This window comes from Piliocolobus tephrosceles, chromosome 12, assembly GCF_002776525.5.
Source record: "Piliocolobus tephrosceles isolate RC106 chromosome 12, ASM277652v3, whole genome shotgun sequence".
Lineage (NCBI taxonomy): Eukaryota > Metazoa > Chordata > Mammalia > Primates > Cercopithecidae > Piliocolobus > Piliocolobus tephrosceles.
Genome location: NC_045445.1, coordinates 41,388,912 through 41,411,695, shown reverse-complemented (window position 1 = coordinate 41,411,695; position 22,784 = coordinate 41,388,912). Strand labels below are relative to the sequence as shown.

General features: G+C 41.8%; 1 protein-coding gene across 3 annotated transcripts in view; it reads right to left on the bottom strand.

The window, feature by feature from the left end:
- LHFPL1 (LHFPL tetraspan subfamily member 1) overlaps positions 1-21,114 on the bottom strand; it is a 59,435-nt gene extending 38,321 nt beyond the window's left edge. Inside the window, exons 1-3 of one of the 3 annotated variants that reach the window (XM_023203125.1) lie at positions 20,757-21,114; positions 11,569-11,964; positions 1,548-1,646 (exon numbers count right to left, since the gene is read on the bottom strand). In XM_023203125.1, the coding sequence (XP_023058893.1) occupies positions 1,548-1,646; positions 11,569-11,950 (481 nt within the window). In that variant the 5' untranslated portion in view covers positions 11,951-11,964; positions 20,757-21,114. Of the gene's footprint in view, positions 1-1,547; positions 1,647-11,568; positions 12,093-20,756 lie in introns of those variants that run through there. The other 2 variants (XM_023203126.1, XM_023203124.1) reach the window with 2 other exon arrangements.
- Between the last annotated feature and the right edge of the window lie 1,670 nt (positions 21,115-22,784).

Sequence of the window (22,784 nt, the reverse complement as noted above, 5' to 3'; positions counted from 1 at the left end):
GTGGTTACAGCAGCTGGGAGCAAAGGGAAATAGGCACTGACTGCTAATGGATAAGAGGTTTCTTTTTGGGCTGATAAAAATGTTCCGGGGCAGGGTGCGGTGGCTCATTCCTGTAATCCCAGTAATTTGGGGAGCAAAGGTGGGAAGATCACCTGAGGTCAGCAGTTTGAGCCATGGAGGAAACCCGCGCTGCACACCCTGTCTCTACTAAAAATACAAAAATTAGTTGGGCATACTGGCGTGAGCCTGTAGTCCCAGTCACTCAGGAGGCTGAGTCAGGAGAATCGCTGGAACCTGGGAGGCAGATGTTGTAGTGACCTGAGATTGGGCCACTGCACTCCAGCCTGGGTGACAGAGGGAGGCTCCATCTCAAAACAAAACAAAACAAAAAAAAAGGTTCTGGAATTGGATAGTGGTGATGGTTAGACAACATTGTGACTATACTAAAACCTACTAATTATACCCATTAAATGGGTACATTTTATAGTATATGAATTATATATCAACAAAACTGTCATTTTCAAAAAGTAGAATCAGTCTCCACAACCAACTAGGAAAAATGTGCTCAATCTTTAGCTTTTACCTCAGCTAGCAGGACTAGTAGCTTGCTTCCCTTTCTTGAGCACCTGCCCCAAGTATTTATTCATTCCTTTATGTCAGAAATATTATATTTACCAGTCAGCCTTGCCCTGAGTGAAGAACACCAGACATTAGAGTGTCCACACTAGTTACACTTTCCCTCGTGTTATGTTTGCATAGTGAAAAACTTTCTCAAAAATGAGTCGAGCAAGACTCAAAAACAATCTGAGGCAACAGAAAGAAAGGGAAGTATTGGAGCACAAGCTATACGTGGTTGGATGGCCTTGTTATTCCCAAATCGTTCTGTACAATTGAGAATACCCAAGGAAACCTAGACATTCCCTCTCCTACTCTCTTTCATCATGATAGGTGGGGGAGTATTTTTGAAATCTTCCAATTAGAATCTAATCTATTACCAACTCACAATAGTGAACCTAAGACATTCTCAATGAAAATTGGCAACCAGAGAATTGTTCAGGGCTACTTCTGTCACCTACTCTAATATTTAACAACTCTTGCCATTAGAAACAATTTTGAATATTTATATAGGTTCCTCATGCGTCAGGTAAACTAAATAACGTTGTGTTACATCTTCAGTGGAGACTGACAAGCGATACTGTTGATTTACTTTTGGAAAATGGTGCCTAGAAGGAAACACTAGTAGGAACTAAGATTTATTCAGAAGATGGAAGATTGTTAGTCTCCAAGCATTTTAAATCCTTCTGAAGATAAGGTTGCCCTAACAGGTCATAGGTCTCTGAGTAAAAGTGCATAAATGGTATGGAGAGATAGTTAAAGAAGGGGAATTTACAGCTAACTCTTGTGAGTTAAGCCACCACTTCCCATAAGCTAACACATTGAGAGAGATTCAGGCAAGTACCACTAACAGAGTCCCCTCCAAGTGGTAAAGCGCTTTGGAAAACAGATTTCCCATGAACCATCACGGCCATCTGCCCAGGCCACCTTACCTAACTGAAATTGATTGGAGACATTCCCACATGTTTGCATTATCTCCGGGCTATTCCATCCTAAAGGGTATAAGGCACAGCCTGAGCTTATCAGCAGCCCTAGAAAGAAAGCATACACACAGGTAGAAAAAATATAACGTCTTCTGTCACCCCAACATTCCCTTTAGATTAGCTCAGCGCAAATTCTGCCTCCTCAATTGAGCTTATACTTCCCCCTTTACCCTAAATTTCTATGAGAGTTCCAACTCAACAGGATTTTTTTTTTTGGCCATGCCACAGGTAGTGGGGTGTAATAGGTCACAGAGGGGACAACTCATAAATTTAAAAAATGTTGAAAACTGAGACAACCCAATATACTTTTTACAGTCAAAATACTTTTGTCAATGACTTACAAGGCCAGATTGGCTTTTCCAACTTCTTTTGCTTTGGTCTGATACACAGAGAATAACAATGTAAAGGTGGCTACTCTTTTCCAAAATCCAGCTGTTTCTAAACATCAGGTAAGTTCCTACTAGCTGAAAATATGTAATGATTTCTGTAACTTGGAGTCAACTGCTGGACTGATGAGCAGAGAACCACACTCCTCCCCTGATAAATCATTCCAGCTTTATACCAAGCAGTCCTTCCTTCTTTGGTTTCCATATGCCTTCCACCATGAACCCTTACCCTAAATAAAAGGATTAAAGCCCTTTTATTTAGGTCATTTAGTCATTACAGGGAAATTCTGTTGTACCTTAGTGATAATCTTATTCTTCCAACCACAGATACAAATCTGGATCTGCTTGCCAACACTGCCTTCTAAGGGCAACTGTGTTGCTCACAACTTTTTCTTGCTGCATACGTTTTCACATTTTATATCCTATGGCTTTTACCCTGCCTCTAGTCACAGAGTATTTTATCAAGCATTGGCATCTGACAACTAAAACAAATTCATTGGCTGGTCAGTGATGGGTGACATTGTAGCCTGGCATGAAGAGGTGACCTGGGTTAGATTCCTGTTTCTGGAATTTTTAATTGAGAAACATAAAGATGACTGGTCTGAGTTTAGTGAGTTGTCTCAATTGATTATTCACAGTCAGTTATACATTGAACTTATTGTTCTACTCTTTCCCCCTTCTCACTACTGCACTTGACTAGTCTGTTTAAAAATGGAGGGAAAAAAATCATAAAGATGCTGAGCTAGTTAACAGATAATGCAGAAGTTGAAAACACCACCACAACACCAGAAGGTAGAATCAAGTCTGTGTCAAGCTAAAGCCAAGTTCAATTCAAAGTTATGAGTGGGTATCAATTCTGGATAAGCTGAGCAAACTGATTGGTAGAGGGAGAGAATAGAGGAGAATAGTGACATGAAGCAGACATACCACGAGAAAAACTCCATACTGTCAATGGAACCGCTAGAAAAAAGAGAAGCCAGGCCTTCCTGATGGCTTTCCAATTCTACTTTCTTTATGTTTTAATAAATTCCTTTTTCACTGAGGAAACTCAAGTGAGTTTCTGCTACTTGCAACCAAGAGTCTAATTACAATCACACTATACTTGGGTGCCACACTAATGATCATGGGAGGGACACCTGCCATGAATGTGGACGCAGAAAGTAACATAGCACAGAACTGTCACAAAGCAGTTGCTTGATTAATGGTGAATGAATAGCATATTTATAGGTTCCAGAGCTCTGGGGCTCAACTGGACAGTGAAAAGCAGGCTGCTCCAGGGACTGCCAGCTTCATCTTCACTTCTCTTTTCTCACTGAGGAAGAAGCCATATATACTCTAAGGAACTCATATTGCCTTCAGATGAATCCTTTAGGAAGATCTCAAAGTAGCCTCCAAGCTTGGCTGCGCCATGGCAACTAGCTTTTCTCAGTACTCATTGAGGCCACAGAAGAAGAGAAGGACCTTAAGAAATAGCAAGAAGGATTTAAATAATATGGAGAATTTATTGACAGTGAGAATGGTTTTAGAAACTAAAACAATGACCAATTAAGGTTAGAAATTCTCTTCAGTGGAATGCTTAAAATTAGAACACATTCTTATCTGTCTCGTGGTATCACAGGAAGTGAAACTGGTCACTCAAAGACCTTTCTAGGCCCTGGAATTCATCCAGTGGTAATACAACAACACCCCCTGTTTTTTCCACAGATAAACTGAAATCCTAGGATATGAAGAGGTCGTCCAGAGTATGCATACTGGGTTAAGGACAAAAGTAGAAATGAAACCTAAGCCTTTTCCTGCTGCCAGTATATACCCTTTGAGGGAAAATGTAATAAAGACTGAGTTTTCCCACACAGACTAGGAAGAAAAGAACACAAGTTTATAAAAGAACACCAGCTCTATTTTCTAACCTTCACATTCAGATCCCTGGGACTGGCACGAACTCTGCCTTCTCAAGCGGAAACTAGAGCTGGCCAAGTGCCTTTCTTGGCACAGTAGAGGGAACCTTCCATCTTCTTCAGACCCCTGCCCCTCAGATCTTACCATACTGAGGAGCTCAGGTCAAGGATTTCCTTCTCCAGGAAGTCTTCCTTCGCCATCCCCAACCCCCAGGCTAAATTACATGCTCCTTCTTTCTGTTCCCATAGCACCCAGTGCTTACTCCTGTGACTAAAATAGTCTGTAATATATACTCTTTACAAAAGTTTATCATCTGCCTCCCTCACTAGAGTGTGTATTCCTTGAAGGAGGGAGACATACTTACCTTCAATTCTGTGTCCTTGGTACATGGTAGATAATAAGTATTCGATAAATGCATCTGTTTCAGAGTATGCACAGGCTATATAACAGACAGTTTCCTTTGCCCACATTGGAAAGTCCCTTCTGAAGGGACTCCAGTGTCATGGCTGGGAAATCATCCCAGACACCTGACACCATAAAAAAAAAAAAAAAACCTTAGAAAGGAAAAGGCTTTTGGACATAACCTACCCTAATCCCTCCTTGTTACAGATGTGAATGTTGAAACACAGAAAGGGAAAATGATTTACCCAAGGTCACATAGCAGTAACTAGCAATGCCTTTTTTCACTGATCAAAGAGATCATCAACCCTTAAAGGCTCTGTCCTTCTAGAGACATGTGTCCAGGGATGATTACCTCTTGGCAACAATATTTCTAGCAGGCACTAGGAATTTTCTAGGCATTAGATAGAGAGTGACAGCACAACATGGTGGCTTAAAACAATGGGTTCTGTAGTCAGACTACAGAACTAGACCTGAATTCAAATTCCAGCCCTGCCACTTGGAAGCTGTGTGAGTTTAGGCAAGTTACTTAATTTCTCTGTGCTTCATTCACCTCATCTGTAAAATGGGAGTAATAATAATACACTTGTCCCTTGGTATTCACAGGGGATTGGTTCCAGGACCCCTACAGATACCAAAACCTGCGAATGCTCAAATTCCTTATATAAAATGATGTAGTGTGCATATAACCTAGCACATCTTCTTGTATATTTTAAATCATCTCTAGATTACCTATAATACCTAATGCAACGTAAATGGTATGTAAATAGTTGTATTCTTATTGGATTTTTAAAAATATTTTTGAGTCATGGTTGGTTGAATCTGTGGATGCAGAACCTGCAGATATGGAGGGCTGACTGTATTTTATGGAGCTGTTCCAAGAATTAATGAGATTAATATAAATAAAGTGCCTCATACATAGAAAGTGCTCAAGAAAAATTTATTATTCTTATGCAGCTGACTCTCCCTGTGGCTCCTCTCCCAGTTTCTACCTGTGTTCTCCACGGTAATTTCTTCCTCACCTCTTCAACCCTTTAACCTCATAACAAACAGCTAAAAAGTCCAAACCTGAACAGGGCTTGATTCAAAAGCTGCCTGGTTGGAGTTATCTTGCAATTTTGCAGAGGTACCTGCTGAAAGAACAGGAATCTCTGCAAAGCATTTGTTCAGCTCTAGTGCATGTAGCTCCATGCTCCACCCAACTTGCCCTCCCACCCCTGCCATCTTCCTCAGCCCTCCATCCTGCCTTTTAGACAGGTGAGCACATTAGGTTGTAAACATACTTCATGAAGATATTTGACTTGTAACTGACAGCTGATTCCATTACATTTTATCATAGCTGGAGAAAGATGCCTCTGGGAACACATTAAAAATAAAAATGGATTCACTGAGTAATTCATTCTCAATTATATTTGTCTCCAGCAGTTCTCATTAATTTGGAGTTGTGAAGATGTGCTTCAGGTAGCAACAGGGAAGTCATTCACAAGTGTCAGTACCTGCCACCTTCTGAAAGAATGGAGGTTCATTTAAAATGTGGATTTTTGAACTTCAGCCCCAGGTATTTGATTCAGTAACTGCAGCCCAGGAATATGCATTTTAAAAGCACCCTGTAATGTGGAGGTATCTTGTCCTGGTACCAACACTTAAGAAAAACACCACTAAAAATGTTGAGAGCAGAAGCTCTGGTGGCAGAGAAAACTTGTTTAAATCCCAGCTCTGCCACATATGAGCTGCAGCCCTGGCTCTCACTTCTCTTCTGTGTCATTGCTAACTCCCAGTTTGACTTCCGCTCCAACCACATATGCCCCTTGAAGAAGTCTGTTTCAACTGCATATGCTTAGCTGGGAACTTTTCTAATCTCACGTGCTTCTAGGAAGGAAAAGAAAGCCTTTAGAGTGTGTTACTGTCTTTACTCCCCTACTACACGCGGGCAGGTGTCCAATAGGCTGCCATTTTGTTTCCCTTCCTCAACTGCTCCCCTCCCTAAGAATCCCCTATCAAAAAAATATACCAAATGTTCTCCCTGACATAGTTGCCATGGTTTGAATTTACTGAGCTGACCAAGAAGAGGGCTGGGGTTACTTTATTCAGCTTCAGCCCTTGTGGAAACTGGGACACCAATACATACCCTCAAGTGCAAAATCTGATACAGAACTTGGAACCCTCCCTCCAGCCACACCACAGCTGCTCTCAACTTTCCCCTGTTCCCAGCATTACTAGTTACCCATATCCCAGCTGTTATATGGGTACACATTCTCAAATAGGGAGATGCCGATTCTTTGTCTTCTGGCAGGGATAACCTCCTCGTTGGGTATTACCAACCCCCGTTGCACACCCCTCCACTATTCACAAGTGTAACTGTTGGGTGGGCATTTGTTAAACTTCCTGCTGTCGTTCTCAATTCTCTTATCTTTGCATAGCTGCCAATCCTGCTTTCCAAACATAATTATTGGGTAGCTTAGAATTACTGCCCTGAGCAGAAGCCTAGTATGGGTTAATTTGTTATTATAACAATTTTGACTCAAACACAAACCAGAGGAGAATTTACAAACCTGACTTTCAACTATATCTCAGCTTTCCCTTCCTAGGGAGTTCCTTCACTTACCTCCCCCATTCATTCTACCCCATATTCCTCTTGGAGTTACAGGATAGTTCATACCTGCTAAAGATGTCAAAAGTAGATCAGGGAAGGCTTCACAGAAGGGCTACCTTGGACCTGGCCTTTGAGAAATAGGTAGATATTTACAGGGAGGGATAGAAGTAAAGGGAATTCCAGAAAGAAGCAACACCCTAAACAAGGCTGAGCAGAGTTTCTCAAATTTTAGTGTGTCCTGGAATCATGATAGTGAATGGTAAGTAACAACTCCCAGACAGTTGTTATCTTTTCAGTGGGGACAAGGGAATGTGATCAGGGCATAAAGGAGGCTTCAGCTATATTGCTAATATTCCATTTCTTACACAGAGTAGTGAGTACATCTGAAATATTTTATAATATATTTTCAAAAACATATGAGCATGAGAGGTTGTATATTATGCACTTTAGCAGGCCCTGGTGCAGTCTGTAGGACTAAGGAATCTGTAATAACAAGCACCCCAGGTAATTCTTCATCCAAGTGGTTCATGGACCACTCTGGAAAACACTGTGATAGCATTTCTTTTCCAACAGAGAAAAGAAAAAAAATCAAGAGCATCAGTGTATGAAGCACAGGATTGAGAGTCAAGAGTCCTGGACCATATTCTCAGCTCTGCTCCAATTTGCTACATAAGTCTTTGCTAGTGGGTTAACTTCCCTGAATACCACTTCCCAAACAGAAAATCACTTTCATAATCCTTTCTCAGCGTGGTAAGGATAAATAAAATGATATCTGGTGAAACTTTGAAAGACTTTCCGGAAGAAAAATGGCTTCCAGAGATGATAATGATTTTTAGAAGCATGGCACTCTTCCTGAAATCAAGTTCTCAGTGATATGCCTCCAACGGCAACTTTTATTCAGTTTGAAGCATGTAATGTTAGGACCTTACACGGGAAAAAGCACTGGTGTGTTGAATGCTGTACTCTTAACAACAAAAAATAATGTCCAGGGTAGTGATCTTCCCTTGGGCTGGGGAAAGGGAACACACATACACATCAAAGTCACTGGGGAGATTTCACTAAATGTGAAGCCTTACACCTGTTGTTGTGTATATCAGAATGGGAAACAAGACCAGAGAGTTGGAAAGCTCACATTTTTTAAGCACCCCAGGTGATTCTGATACACTCCTTGGTCGAGAAAGATTTTTGGCCTCCCATGAGTAACCTGATCCAAGATCTTACATTGTTTTCCTGCCAAGAAGTTCCTTATATTTACTACTCACCTATTTGTTCTTTGTTTAGCTCTCACTGAAGATAGAGGATCTCATAAGCATCTTGCATATGTATACACAGGGGAATGTGAATAATGGCCATGTTCTCAGGGACTGGGAGTCAGCTGTTTGGAAATCTCAGCATCCCCAGTGTTGAAATAATCTCCTGGCCAGGTGTTTCCTTCATTGATTGGAGCAGGGCATGGAGGTCCCAGTGGAAGGCTCTCTGGACCCGAGGCTTGTCCAGATGGATCAGCTACAGGTGGAGCAAATGGGACCCATGGGCCCCATCAGGTCACCTTGCTGAGTATGAGTCAGGCCAGCAGCTCTTTATTTCTTCCTGTCTCTCCCACTTCCCACAACTCATCTCTGTGGGCAGCCGCCAAATGGGGGAACAAGAGTCAGGTGGGGGAGGGGGTAGTTCTTAATGGATACTCCATCTCTTCAGTGGTTTGGGGTCTGGCAGAGAGAAACCAGACCTGACAGAAATTGACTCCTCCTCCAATGTATTTCAGTTAATGCACTAGCTGCTGAGAAGCAGCCAGGCCTGAAGCAACAAAATCAATTCCCCTCAGCTACACAAGTTTGAACTTAATCTCCCAAACTCTTTCTCTACTGTCTTTTATCCATTGGGCCCAAAATGCTGCCCAGCTTTGGTTTCCTTCCACTGGCAAAGCCTGTCTCAGAGGGTCAGGCCGAAGATGTCCAAAGATCCTTAGGTCACAGTCATATGCCAAGGGGCTTCTAGTAAGTTCATCCAAGCAACCCTCACCATTCTTTCACATCTGATATAACCTGGACAGCCACCAGTCTCTAGAAAGGAGGCAGGAATGGTTCTTAATTGACTGGTGTTACAGATGGGGAAGCTGTGGATGTCTAGCGATCTGTCCCAATATCAATTCCCTGCCCAGGGTTAAACCTGGTAGCACACCCAGGGTCTTGAAGATTTGTAGGACTACTGCCAAACGGCATTTTCTTCTTGAGCTTTAAAGACCCTCATCTACACGTGAACACTGTGACTATGTTCCTATGAGCAAGGCTCATGTGGATATAGAACGGCAGAATCATGTGAAACTAAAATGATGCTCATGTTTTTATTTCCTCTATGTGATACCTGCCACTCAAAGTTCTGTCCCACCCAAGTTGTGAATATCCAAATCTCCACTACCTTCCCACATCCCCCATCAACAATTTCATTTGAGTTTCTATACCTAGTAGGTGAAATCAACTGAAATGCATCATATGGAGAATTATGAATGCTTTGTGAAAGTCTCAGTTGAGCCCAAAAGAGGAAGCAAGCTGGGGGTATGGGAGCTGCTTTAATATGTGGAATTGGACGGAGGCTGTTGCTAGGCTTTCTGATTCTTGACAGTCAGCCCCTCCTCACTCTGCTGGAAACTCTTAGAAATACAAGTGAAACTAAACTGTCACTCTTTTGTCAGAAGAGATGAGAGCTCAGGGTGCTAACATCCCTGCATGGAAGCCTGGAAAAAGAGGAAAGGATGTGAACTAATCCAGCTCTCACACATTCAGTTTATCCCAACATATGCTAGATATTGCCTTAGCCATGCATTCATTCTTTCTACAGTTACTGAACATCTGCTTTGTGCCAGGCACGGAACTGGGCTCCAGGGCTATGAATACGAATTGCAAGGATGACCCCTCTGCCCTATCAGCCAAGTGTCACTTCCTGAAATAATGTGTTCATAGCAGTGCTGAGTTAATTATAGCATGTTTAAAAATAAAAGTGAAAGGTAAGCCTAAGACCTATTTGTAATACCCATGGAGCTTCCAAAGCCAGCTAAGATAATTGGCTTAGATCAGCCTTAGCAACTGGTGTAGTATTACAGTTTTCAAAGGGAAGAAACTAATCTAATTATACATTCCAATGTGGCTAAAAACCCATTCGTGGCTAAACGGTGGGAAAAAATCAGAAATGAAGGAGGCTAGAATGGTAATTCAGATTTAAAACTTTTAAAGTCTGAGAAAAGAGGAAACCAGAAAGCATCACCTTAATTGGTATTACAAAAAGAGTCTGATGCTTTTCATAATCAGGCCAGGAAACCATAGTAGCCTAGCCCAGGGTTTCCCAAACTTGGAACTATTAACATTTTGGCTGGATACCTCTTTGTGGTTGTAGGGGAGTGTTGTCTTCGTCTTGTGCATTGTAGACGTTCATCAGCGTCCCTCACCTTCACCCACTGGATGTCAGTAGAACCCTCCCCAAGTTGTGACAGTTTCAAATGCCTCCAGACATTACCAAATGTCTTCCAGGGGGAGAGGCGTGCAAAAGTAGTCCCCATTGAGAACCACTGTCTTAGCTCATCACTGCCATCTCACTCCAAGGCCACCTGAATGCAGTCATTGGGCAGAAGAAAGAAAGATCAGATCTGGACTATATCACCAGGGGACAAATTCAAAGGAAGTGAAGCATAGGAAAGGTCATGTCGTTTTCCCACTATGGTCACACAGCAACTTGGTGAAAAAAACAGAAGTGAAATCCAAGTTTCCTGGCTCTAGTGACCCACACTGTCATGCTAATGGAGATAATAATGATAATGAATTGGATAATAATTCTAAAACTCTGTAACAACAAACTTCAGCGGTAGATTCTACCAGCACTTTTTCCCAGTGCCTAATCTAGGTTTTGCAAAATACTCAAATATTCACATATATATTTTCCTGTCTTTCTAAATTTGTTTTTTCTTCTCAGATGTTCAAATTGTACAGCTCTCATTGTCTTTCTGAAGTCTTCCATTTTTGCATTTTGCTTTTTTCTAGCCAGTCCACACATTGCCAGTATCTCAGGTTCCCTTCACTAAAGTTAGGGGGAGCCTGAATGAGGGGAAGAACAAGTAAGGTGGGTCAAGGTCACAAGAAATCTGGGTAGACTGCTAATAGTTGCCAGATAAGTCTAGCTTTAGATGTGTTCCAAATAAGTAGTCATCTACAGTTTGTCACGTACGTAGCATTTCACTATTAGAGGTGTATTTCTTTGATGAGAACTGTTAGTAATTTGCACCTGTGTGTATGTGTTTATCAGATCACTGTTCTCTGAGATAACTACCAGAGAGCAGGACTACTAGAGATTAAGTTTATATTGGAGCAGTAATACTAGAGTGTATGTTGCTGCCTCTGGAAGGCAGATATATTAATAGATAATGTTTTTAAATGGGCTACCTGCAGGCAGATGAAGGTAACAAAAATAGAGGGTAAACAACAGATATCAACTCTGCCTACTAGCCAAATTTACTGAAAATAAAACTCCGATATTGATTGCAGTTTGGGAAGTCCTAGACTAAATATTTTAAAGAAGACTTCATTCATAGCCTTAGAGTTGGACAAAGTGAAGGGGATGAGAGTGGGTTTCCCCATAAGGCTACACTCCCCACTCCTCCCTGCCCCAAATCTACCCAACCCATTCAATCCTAGAAGCACAGTCTTACCTCCAACAAATTGCGCTGCTCCCATGCAACGTCCCATCATTCTGGAGATGAGCTCCTCCATGCAGCAACCCAGGACAGCAGCTAGTGCCACCAGGAGTAGCAGAGCACAGCCGGCACCTGTCACCACCGTGCACATCTGCCAGGCCAGGCTTGGGATGGCATTGAAGCTGGCATAGCGCCCACATTCTTCCACCATGATCAGACTGTGTCCCTCTCCCCGCACAGGGTAGTTGCACCTCCGGAATGTACTGAATGACACTGGCTTCCCCAGCTGGGATCCAAAGAGCCAGTAAGGTAGGAAGTAACTGGTAGAACTGGTCACGGCAGTAACAAGGGACAGGAAGGCCCAGAGGGTTCCCACCATGGTCAGGCTGCTCCTCATGGTCACAGGTTTCTCTGCAGGGATGGGGAGATGAGTTGGATCACAGCACCAAATGCAGTAAGTTACCATGTAGGCTCCACTGGCCTATTTTTCATCTGGTTGGCCAGTCCTGGGGCTCAATTATGTGCCACTTGTTCATTGCTTCTGGATAAGATTATTCTCTCGAGGACTGTTTGGATCCCTGTGGGATTTTGCTTTTCAGTACTTTTCCCACCTTCCCTTCCTTCTGCCTGATTTAGAGTTCTATGGTCTTTAGGCTGCAATGGAGGAACCAGATAACTGAATTAGGGTCTGCTCTGCCAACTCAAATACAGCCGGATCAGACAGCTTTTAACTCTTGACATACATCATGAAACAAGTGGCAGGAAAGGAGACTAAATGAAAACAAGGCTGCTGTCCCAGCTTCCAGCTGAATGGACTTCCTGGCCTGGTAGCTTGGAAGAAGGCAATATCCAAAGAGGATCAGGAACAAAGTTGTTTTCAGTGAGTGAAGGAGAAGGAAGACAACTTAGCAGGACCTGCCCCTACTATAAGGGGTAAGAGGGAAAGAGACCTCGCCATGGAGTTCCAGGTTGTTCCCATCTGACTTTGGTAAGATGTCCAGCAGTGTGTTAGTGTGGGCTTTTCAACTGGGATGCATCAGCCAGGTTAAAACAGATAGAATAAAATAAGGAGTGTCTAGTCTCATACCCTGTGCTTGTCACTGAGAGAGTGCTGATCAGTCACTTTTCCCACAATCGAAATGGGAGGCAACTTTCCAACCAGGAGAGGTTAACTCTGGACTGGCTATTAAGAAAAGCTTCCAGGCCGGGCACGGTGGCTCAAGCCTGTAATCCCAGCACTTTGGGAGGCCGAGACGGGCGGATCACGAGGTCAGGAGATCGAGACCATCCTGGCGAACACGGTGAAACCCCGTCTCTACTAAAAAAAAAATACAAAAAACTAGCCGGGTGAGGTGGCGGGCGCCTGTAGTCCCAGCTACTAGGGAGGCTGAGGCAGGAGAATGGCATCAACCCAGGAGGCGGAGCTTGCAGTGAGCTGAGATCCGGCCACTGCACTCCAGCCTGGGCGACAGAGCGAGACTCCGTCTCGCGAAAAAAAGAAAAAAAAAAAAAAGAAAAGCTTCCTCATCCTTTGCTGGATATAATCCAAAAAGCTTCTCAAAATTCTGAAATAGATCAGGATCAGGCACTCCCTACCTTGCAGCAGGAACATATAGCTGTAAGGACCTTTCAAGGTCCTTTTTGGAACAAGTAATCTTGTAATCACGATGCTGAGAGTCTTTCCAGATCTTGTTCCTCAGCTCAGCTCACAAATGGTTTTCACAGACCCCTCTGTCAAAAATCAACAACTTTCCTCCCAACTCCATTAATCTGCCATTGCTTTCTGGCCTGTTTCTCTACTGGGCCGGTTAGAGACCACACTGCAGCTTGATGACAGGACTGTGAATGTCTCCAGCAGGCAGATGGTGGAATATGTTTCAAAAACTTCTCCATGATTCACCACCATTGCTTAAAGTTATATGTGGTGGTGTAGAGGATGGGGAAGGAGGTTGGGGGACCCAAAGCAGGGGAAGTACAGGAACTGGCTGTATAGGGTCATTGCCACATTCCCAATTTTAGACACTGACAGGAACAAGCAGCAGAGGTACTAAGTGTCTCAGGGTCTCAGTCATGAGCTCTTTCACAACCATCGTCAAACAGTGCCTGACACAGAGCAGGCAGTTCAATTCACGTTTGTTTAGTGAAAGCCATTTCATAGAATCATTCAATTTCCAGATGGGTAGGGAACTTAATGAATCATTTAATCCAACCTTCTTGTTTTACATATGGGAGAATTTGGCCCAGTAAAGGAGGAAGTGATTTTCTTCAAGTCACAGAGTAAGTTAGCAAGCAGCAACATCAGAACCAGAAACCTGATCTGCGGATGCCTAGGCCAGTACTTTTCTACCACGCAATGTTAAACTACCCCCTCTCCATCACTTTACAGATGGGAATATGGAGAGGAAGTGATTTACTCAAGGGTGAAGGGCTAGTGAGGTACACTGGCCAGATCAGAGCCCAGTTATTTGATTCTTAATATACTGCTCTTTTTTTACTCAACCACAATTCCCCTCTTGATACATATGTATTTTGTGCTATGTGTTTTGTGCAGGAAGGGAGCAGAGATCGTAAATTGCAGGTGCTTACTCTGGAATGTTAGGGCTTGGGAAGAAAGTGCCCTGAGCTGGGCCCCTGGGAATTAGGCTTTGTGGTTGAGAATGGGAGGAATGAGAGAAAGATGTGATGAGGGATTGAAAGGCAACAGGGGGAGAAGTGAAACTAGTTTTGAGTAATTGCTGTTAGACAGCAGGTATGGTTGGCCGCAATGAGGTAATGCCTCCGCTTGTTATATTAGAGTTTGTAAGATTACAAAAAGTGCAAGCAGCCCTCCGTTACAGACTCATTTTCTGATGAAAAAGCCCAGGCCAGAGGAGGAGAGGAAACAAGCTGACAAACAGCTATTAGCTGTGTCATCACAATCCCTTCCAAATCTGTTATTGTATGTGCTCTGCCCAACGGTCTTCTTAGGTTAGTAAGAAAGATATTATCCCAAATTTACAAATGAGTAAATTGAGTTTCAGAAAGACAAGTGACCTACCCAAGGGTACACAGTGATTCAATGGCAAAGCCATAATTTCTCACTTCTCTTTTACCTGAAGGCTTCCCCTACAGTATTACCCCAAAAGTATTACAATTAAAAGCCTCCATGATTTCCCATAGAGAATTAAAAAAAAAAAAATTTGAAGAATCAGGAAAGAATTCCAGGGAAGACAGAAGGAAACCCAAATTCTCCAGACATAGTGCAAACACCGTCAGGGCAAGAACATGATTTCTTTCAATCTCAGCACTTGTAGTCAAAACTAACTCCAAATGTCCCTCATGGACGTCATCACCTGGAGATCAAAAGTCCCAGTATGAAGCAAAAAGAACAAATCTGGAAGCATCATACTACCTGATTTCAAACTATACTATAAGGCCAGTCACCAAAACAGCGTGGTACTGGTATAAAAATAGGCACATAAACCAATGGAACAGAATAGAGAACCCAGAAAAACCCAAATACAGCCAAATGGTCATTGAGAAAGCAAACAAAAACAAAAAGTGGGGAAAGGACACCCTTTTCAACAAATGGCGCTGGAATAATTGGCTAGCCACAATTAGGAGAATGAAGCTGGATCCTCATCTCTCACCTTATACAAAAATCAACTGAAGATGGATTAAGGACTTAAACCCAAGACCTGAAACTATAAAGATTCTAGAAGATAGCATTGAAAAAACCCTTCTAGACATTGGCTTAGGCAAGGATTTCATGACCAAGGACCCAAAAGTAAACACAATAAAAACAAAGATAAATAGCTGGGACCTAATTAAACTAAAAAGCTTTTGCATGGCAAAAGGAATGGTCAGCAGAGTAAGCAGACAATCCACAGAGTGAGAGAAAATCTTCACAATCTATGCATCTGACAAAGGACTAATATCCAGAATCTACAATGAACTCAAACAAATCAGTAAGAAAAAGAAAACAAACAATCCCATCAGAAACTTGTCTAAAGACATGAATAGACAATTCTTTAAAAAAGATATACACACGGACAACAGACATATGAAAAAAAAATGCTCATCACCACTAATGATCAGGGAAATGCAAATCAAAACCACAATGCAATGCCACCTTATCCTGCATGAATGGCCATAATCAAAAAATCAAAAAACAGTAAATGTTGGCATGGATGCGGTGAACAGGGAACACTTCTACACCGATGGTGGGTGTACACTAGTACACTGTGGAAAACAGTGTGGAGATTCCCTAAAGAACTAAAAGTAGAACTACTATTTGATCCAGCAATCCCACTACTGAGTATCTACCTAGAGGAAAAGAAGTCATTATTGCAGCGACCTGGATGAGATTGGAGACTATTATTCTAAGTGATGTAACTCAGAAATGAAAAACTAAACATCATATTTCTCACTGGTATGTGGGAGCTAAGCTATGAGGATGCAAAGGCATAAGAATGACACAATGGACTTTGGGGAGTTGGGCGGAAGGCGAGAGATAAAAGACTACAAATATGGTGCAGAGTATACTGCTTGGGTGATGGGTACACCAAAATGTCACAAATCACCACTAAATAACTTATTCATGTAACCAAATAGCACCTGTACCCCAATAACTTATGGAAAAATAAATTTTTTTTTAAAAGTCCCAATATAACAACCAGTAGGAGGGGCAGAGAACTTAAGGCAGAGGATTGGACTATCTCTGTGTAGTACCGAGACTACAGTAGAAATAAGGGGAGGGGTTGTAATATATGGTTGTCCTCACCTGTGACAAATGAAGCTGTTAAATTAAACTACAATACTATCAACTGCTGTTACCATGATTTCAGTTTAAAAGTAACGTTTTTGAAGCCAAGACATAGGAAGGCAAATTCTCAAAATTCAATTTAAATTAAATATGTTTAGCTTTAGAAAAACTCATTGTCCTTCAGAATTTAGATGAAGTACTTTCAACTTTAGGGAAAATGCATAGCCTTTATTTCATTTATGACTAAGGTGACCAACCATGTCAGTTTCCCTGGGACTCAGGGGTTTCCTGGGATGTAGAATTTGCAGTGATAAAACCAGGAAAGTCCCAAACAACCTTGGATGAAATGGTCACCCTATTTAGGACTAGAGATGTTATGGGCTAGCACGATCCATGGACAGCAGTTTAAGAATCACTGCCACAGATAATTCTTTAATATTCTCTTTTCAGGACTCAAACAATATAAAGTTAAAAGTGACTGTGGAATTAAACATTGAAGATATGAAGCTTGTATACTTCAAATGTAAACCTTTCTAAATCATAGACTTGACTTGAATGGAGTCAAGGTAGAGATCTCAGAGATCCAATTGCTTAATAGTTTCTGAACACAATATGAGTCTCAGCCCAACTCCTCTTGTGGCTGGATAGAGGCCTCAGGGCACATGTAGTCTGTTCACACACACTGCTTTATGTTCACATGTGGTGGACAGTGAAGTGTATTCTAGAAAATGCTTTTAATTATGCCACCTGCAATGGAGTAATCCCCTTCATGACAACCTTCCGAAGCAATCCAAGTTCATTCCCAGAAACCGGCTAAGTCACTTTATATTTACATAACTAGAAATCACAAACAATGCTACATTTTATTCTATCTTAATTCCTGTTGTATACTTCATATATGTAACAGCTTTGTTTCCCTGTCCTGGAATTTCCAGCCAAACAGCCACACTGGGTTTCAGGAACCAAGAACTCACCCTGATGCTCCTGCTGAGTGGTCGAGTTACCAGGCATTGATAGGACTGCAGCTGAACCTCTCTCTCTAGGTGTCACATTATCCCTCATTCCTCAGGTTTTTTAATCTGCTAGATGGGTCGCAAGCCTGTTTCTGAGATTGGTTGTATGAGACGCAGTGAATGCTGCCAGAAAGTTGTCATAAATAGGATAAAAGCATGAGTTCTGTTCTGAATTTGCTATCCTTACTAAAGCCTAATGTTTGCTCATCTTTAGAGATAATGCTAGCCATTCTAGCACAGCCTTGTGGGTAGAAGTCACCTCAACCTATATGATGCAGGAAACCCACCTAAACCACATATGGCAAATGGTTATCTCTATTACTTTTAAAGAACTCTAGGAAAGGAGAATCTATAATATCTCTGAGTAGCTTAACAACTCTCACTGTCAATAAATAATTTGTCACATGCCTTTATAAACTTTGCTTGTTGCAACCTAAGGCCAGATCCTTTTGTTGGGTCCTCAGAGGGAATGGAGAACAGCTAGCTACCATCTTCCAGATGAGAGCCCTTCATCAACTCGATTGCTAGCAGGAGATCTTTAGCCTTTTTCCCCATAATGAGCATTCTCCCTCTCCCTGTGGTGTCCAATTGCCAAGCCTTTAATAATTTGTTCTCACTTTTTTTTTCACTCTCTTATATACCTGCTCATGTAGGGGCACTTACAATGAAGTATCAGTGAAAGTGAAACGTTGCTTTTATATTTCTCTTGGTGGAGAAAAACAAAGCTACTCCTTCCTCTAACACCTCCTCCCCAGTACCCACAGAAAAAGACACAAATCCTTTTGTTCCCACTTGAGCTTGTTGTGCAACTTCTGAGTTAAGGAAAGCACTGCCTTTCCCAGGGTAAGAGGGTACAGGCAAAACAGTAAGCAAATTAAAGACTAGAACATGAAATGGTAAGAAAGGGAGTCAGTGACTTAACAGCTGCTGAGAGAAACATGCTTGCAAGACTGGTGGTTTAGGACTGGTCTGTGAAGAGAAGCTTTCTTGGCACTGGTGTTGGCAAAGGAATGTGAACAGGCCTTTCTCCTCACGCCCCCAGACAGTGTGCATTGTCTTCCTGCCAATCCTGTTACAAATACATCTTACCCAGAGTTGAGACTTCCCTAGGAAATGAACGAGATATGCAGGCATATGTTTCCAGTGGGTAAATAGAGGCCTGCTCCAGAGAAACGTGTTGGACTGATGTGACTCCTTATATCAAGTTGGGTAGATGAGCAGCCTGACCATGTTAGATCTGTCTGTTTCAGACAAAGCTTTAAAAAAAAATACTGCTACTCCCCCAACATTTCCTTCCTCATGCTCTGCTACCTATCTCCCTCAGGGGTTTCTTCTCTCCTGGCTACCTCCATTATGAGAAGTGCTCTGAGTTCTCCTGTGCCTGAAGGCATCTCACGATGTACTCACTCAAAGGGCTTTATTTTCCATTTCTACCTTGGTGACTCTAAGAAGATCTCTCTTTTGACTTATGTCTTTTATTTCAAATTCCTCAGATTTCATGTTTGCTGCACCTCTTTCTGGGCCTTCTTCTTCCTTCCCTCCTCTTTTAGTTTGGGGTAGAAAGACTAGTAAAACTGTGTTGGGTGAGTTTATGTGTTTATTTGCATCTCTCCATCCAGAGGTGGGAATGCTCACAAGCTGGTAAGACATTAAAAGGCAGGAAGTCAGAGACTAAGTGGAGAGAAAGGACTAACTGAGCAATTGATAACTTTGAAATGATCAACTCTAAATAAATATATTTGACCATGCAGAGACAAAGTGAGCTCAGAAAAAGAACCTCCACATCAGGTCCTGGGCTATTTCCTTTCTCCAGAGTTTGAGACTGAAAAGGTAGGAACTAGAATAACCTCCCCAAATTTCATATGAGTTTCTCTCTCCTTCCCTCTCCCCAAGATGCTGCTCCTTGAGCTCCCCATCTGTCCTTTGATTTTAAAAGTGAGGTGCCAATAAGAGAGCTTCATCTCAGTTCTTATTCTGGCTAGACAGGTGCCATCATCTTCAGTGATAAGCTGGTTGGCTACGAGTTCTGTCTCACACTCTCAGCTAGTTAGAAACTACCCCTATCAAGATCCCTGGCAAGACACTGTTAAGTTCTAAACACCAGCCATGTTATTGTTGCCCATTAATCTCTCTACCCCATTGTATAAGCTGGGAATAAAATGTCACCACAGCTGACCACTTCCATTGAGTGAATCTGGCCTATATGGGAAGAAGATGGGCTGATTGCTTTTCCAATCACTTCAGAGAAGTTGAGAGGCAGCATGGTATATCAAGAATGTTTCTCAACAGAATCACTTTCAATGCTTGTTTAGAATCACTTTCAATGCTTGTTCAAAATTTAGACTATGTCACCCCCTCCTAGATTCACTGAATTCGAATTTATGGGAATTCATATTGTTAAAAATCCCCAATTGATTCTAATGGGAACTAATGATTGAGGAATACTGTTTTAGTGGAAGAGTCACAATTTTGAAATCAGATCAGAGACAGAGTCCTGAAGTCTGCCCCTTACAGGCTATATGCCCATAAAAAGATCACTTAAAATCTGTGAGTTTTGGTTTCATTTATAAAATGGAAATGATTAAGCATAAAATTCAAGTGAAACAACATCTGCACTATACCTAACACCAGAGTAGGTATCAATTCTCTCCCTTTCTACCAGAAAAGACCCTATTCTCTCATAAGTAATGGAAAAGATTTGAAGCCATCTAAGAATTAGAACGTCTCTCCTTTCCCCTTTCTCTCCCCACAACCACTCCCTGGGTGATTTTTCCTCACCCCTAGACTTCGTTCTATTTTCAGTTCCCCACGACAAAATGAAACCACTTGGCCGAGTGTTCTTTGCAAGAATGGATTTGTAGTTTAAGTATTTCAGGTTCTTTTGGAAATTGTCATGCCTTGGCGCACACAGTAGGAACTCATAAATATTTACCGAATGGATGCGTTCTTTTATTTCCAGCCTAAGAGGCCTCAATATTTGCATTTCAGTTTAGCTTCATTACCCCATTTCAGTCGCATAACCCCTCAGATTTAGGCAAATCTAGGAGATCAACCTACCACATTAGCAAACCGGATCCATTTTTACTTGTATAGACAGGTCATAACAAAATCACTCTCTCCACTCCCAGAAACAGGCACTTCCTCTCCTCAGGTTACCAACTCCCCTGGGGAAACCAACTAGCACTTAACCCTTAGGTCCTCAAATCTTGTCAATATGAAATAGGAATCCAGCCCTGATTCATCTCAGCCTCTGTGCAAACAAGGGACTATGAAGAAATAAAAAAGCACCAGGCTGCCCTTGGGTAGAAAACGGCTTCTCTGAGATTTGAGATGAAAAGACAGGAAACCTGAGAAAGGAAAGGGAGAAGGGGGGCTGAGCAAGGGTAGAGCAAAGCAGTTTCTTATCCAGCTGTTTGAATTGCATTTGGCCCAAGTTGCATATTTACCTTCTGACCACGAAGGCTGACTGACTTGTTCCCTCTCTTCAGGCTCAGGTCTCAGAAACAACTTCTCCTCACAGCTTGTTAGACAAGGATGGGAATACTAGCTGCCCTTTACAGTGAGGCCTGAAAACCTTGCTTTACCTTTGGGAGAAAGGGGCGGAGTCCAACCTAATGGGGATTAACTCCAAACACGCTGGAGGCTTCAAACCCAGCCTCAGACATACAGGCACTTGAAATAGAAAGTAGCTTAGTGGGCACAGAGTCCCCAAACCTCCAACCTCACAGCGGACAATTCCATTCAGCTTTGTGTGTGTGAGCGTTTGTGTATGTGTGTGTGTGTGCGCGCGCGCGCGCGCGCATGCGCGCAGGCATGCCCGCTCTTGAACTGCATTATCTTACTTCCTCACTTGGTGCCCAAAAGCCTGCTGAGGAACAAAGATTATCTCTAATTTTCCTCCAATGACCTAAATAGTCTCTACCACGGTAGGTAGCAGACCCATGTGGCTAGAAGTGACTGAGAGAACACATGCCTAAATAGAATAAGACAGAACAACCTCTTCTCCCCAAACTGATTTCCATTGCCTGATGGGGAAGATGCTCCAGCAGAGCAATCTTTGGCTCCAAGTTGTAATGAGCTTACATTTAAGAATTTGTGGAAATCATACATTGGAAGGAATAACTAACATATTTTTATAGTAATAATGCAATCAAAAGTCAGTGTTTAATTTATCCCAGTGCACTAATAACTGCTCCTCTGCTTGGGAAAAGAGCTGAGTGGTCTGGAGATGAATGGAGCTTTGCCTGATGTTCTACTCCAAAATGATGTCATATTTTCCACGTATGAATGTCCCTGACACTTCATATTTTAGGAAACTTATTATCTTCTACCTTGTATTATTATTATTGTTATTATTATTATTATTTTCATACATGTCTCTTTTCCCCTCCTAGATGTCCTGTGAATGGGGAACTTTGTTGAACAAATCCAAATGAATTAGAAGGAAGAATGGTTCCCTTAACAGAGCACACTGGACTGATCCAAAGTATCTATGCTTCTCTGATGGCCCAGTTCCCTCACCAGAATTCTACAAAGGTGATTAGGCCTATTTTCTAGCATTTTGTGGCCATAATTCAAAATATGTCCATAAATTAACATATTAATTGTACCATGATTCTTTAATGAACTTACAAAGTTTCTCCTGCCTTCTGTGCATACCACCTGTATCCTGCCTTTTATCAGTGATGTAATTTTATATTCATGCATGTATTTGTCTATCTAGCAACTTTCCATCAGCAGTTTTTACCGTTTTGTTCTACAACACAGTAATAAATCACATTTCCATCTGTAATCATGGCTTACTGAGGCCATCATGTTTCTGGGGGAAGCACAGATGACCCCTTAGGTATAATGTCAGACTTTTGGCAGTGTAAGCCCCCCAACTAAGTTTTAATCTCCAAACTGTCATTCCCTTAAGAGCCATTGCTTCAGACATAGGATTATGTAAAAAGAAATGTTAGGCCCTCCTTCATTAAAAATAGGTTAATATTAACTGACCCATAGTAACTGTGTGAGATATGGCTGAAAATGTTGACATATAAAAAATAGATGATCCCCACTCTATGCACAGCAGTAAATATTGCCCTTTGCTTAGTGATTAAACCTGTCATTTGGGGAACCTGTCATTATTTGAAACTCTAAGAAGAGTACCATTTTGCTTTCATTTTACTTTCTTCTTTTTATCCTCTTTTCTCTGTAGACACTTAAGTGTATAATAAATAATAATCTAATTTATTGGGCAAAATTTTCTTTCCTGTTCTTAACAGCTGAACGCTCTCTCAGAAAAAAAAATTTCTTGCTTCTGTGGCTCTTGATATGTTTTCAATTAAAAATGCTCTTCAGCCATGCTTTCCTAAGATTATGTGGAAAGGCTTGAGAAAGGAACACTTCTTGTAATGTATTTAGGGGACGTGATGGTGCTAAAATGGGTACTGGAAAGGAAACTAGGGAATACCTAAATCCTGCCTTTAATC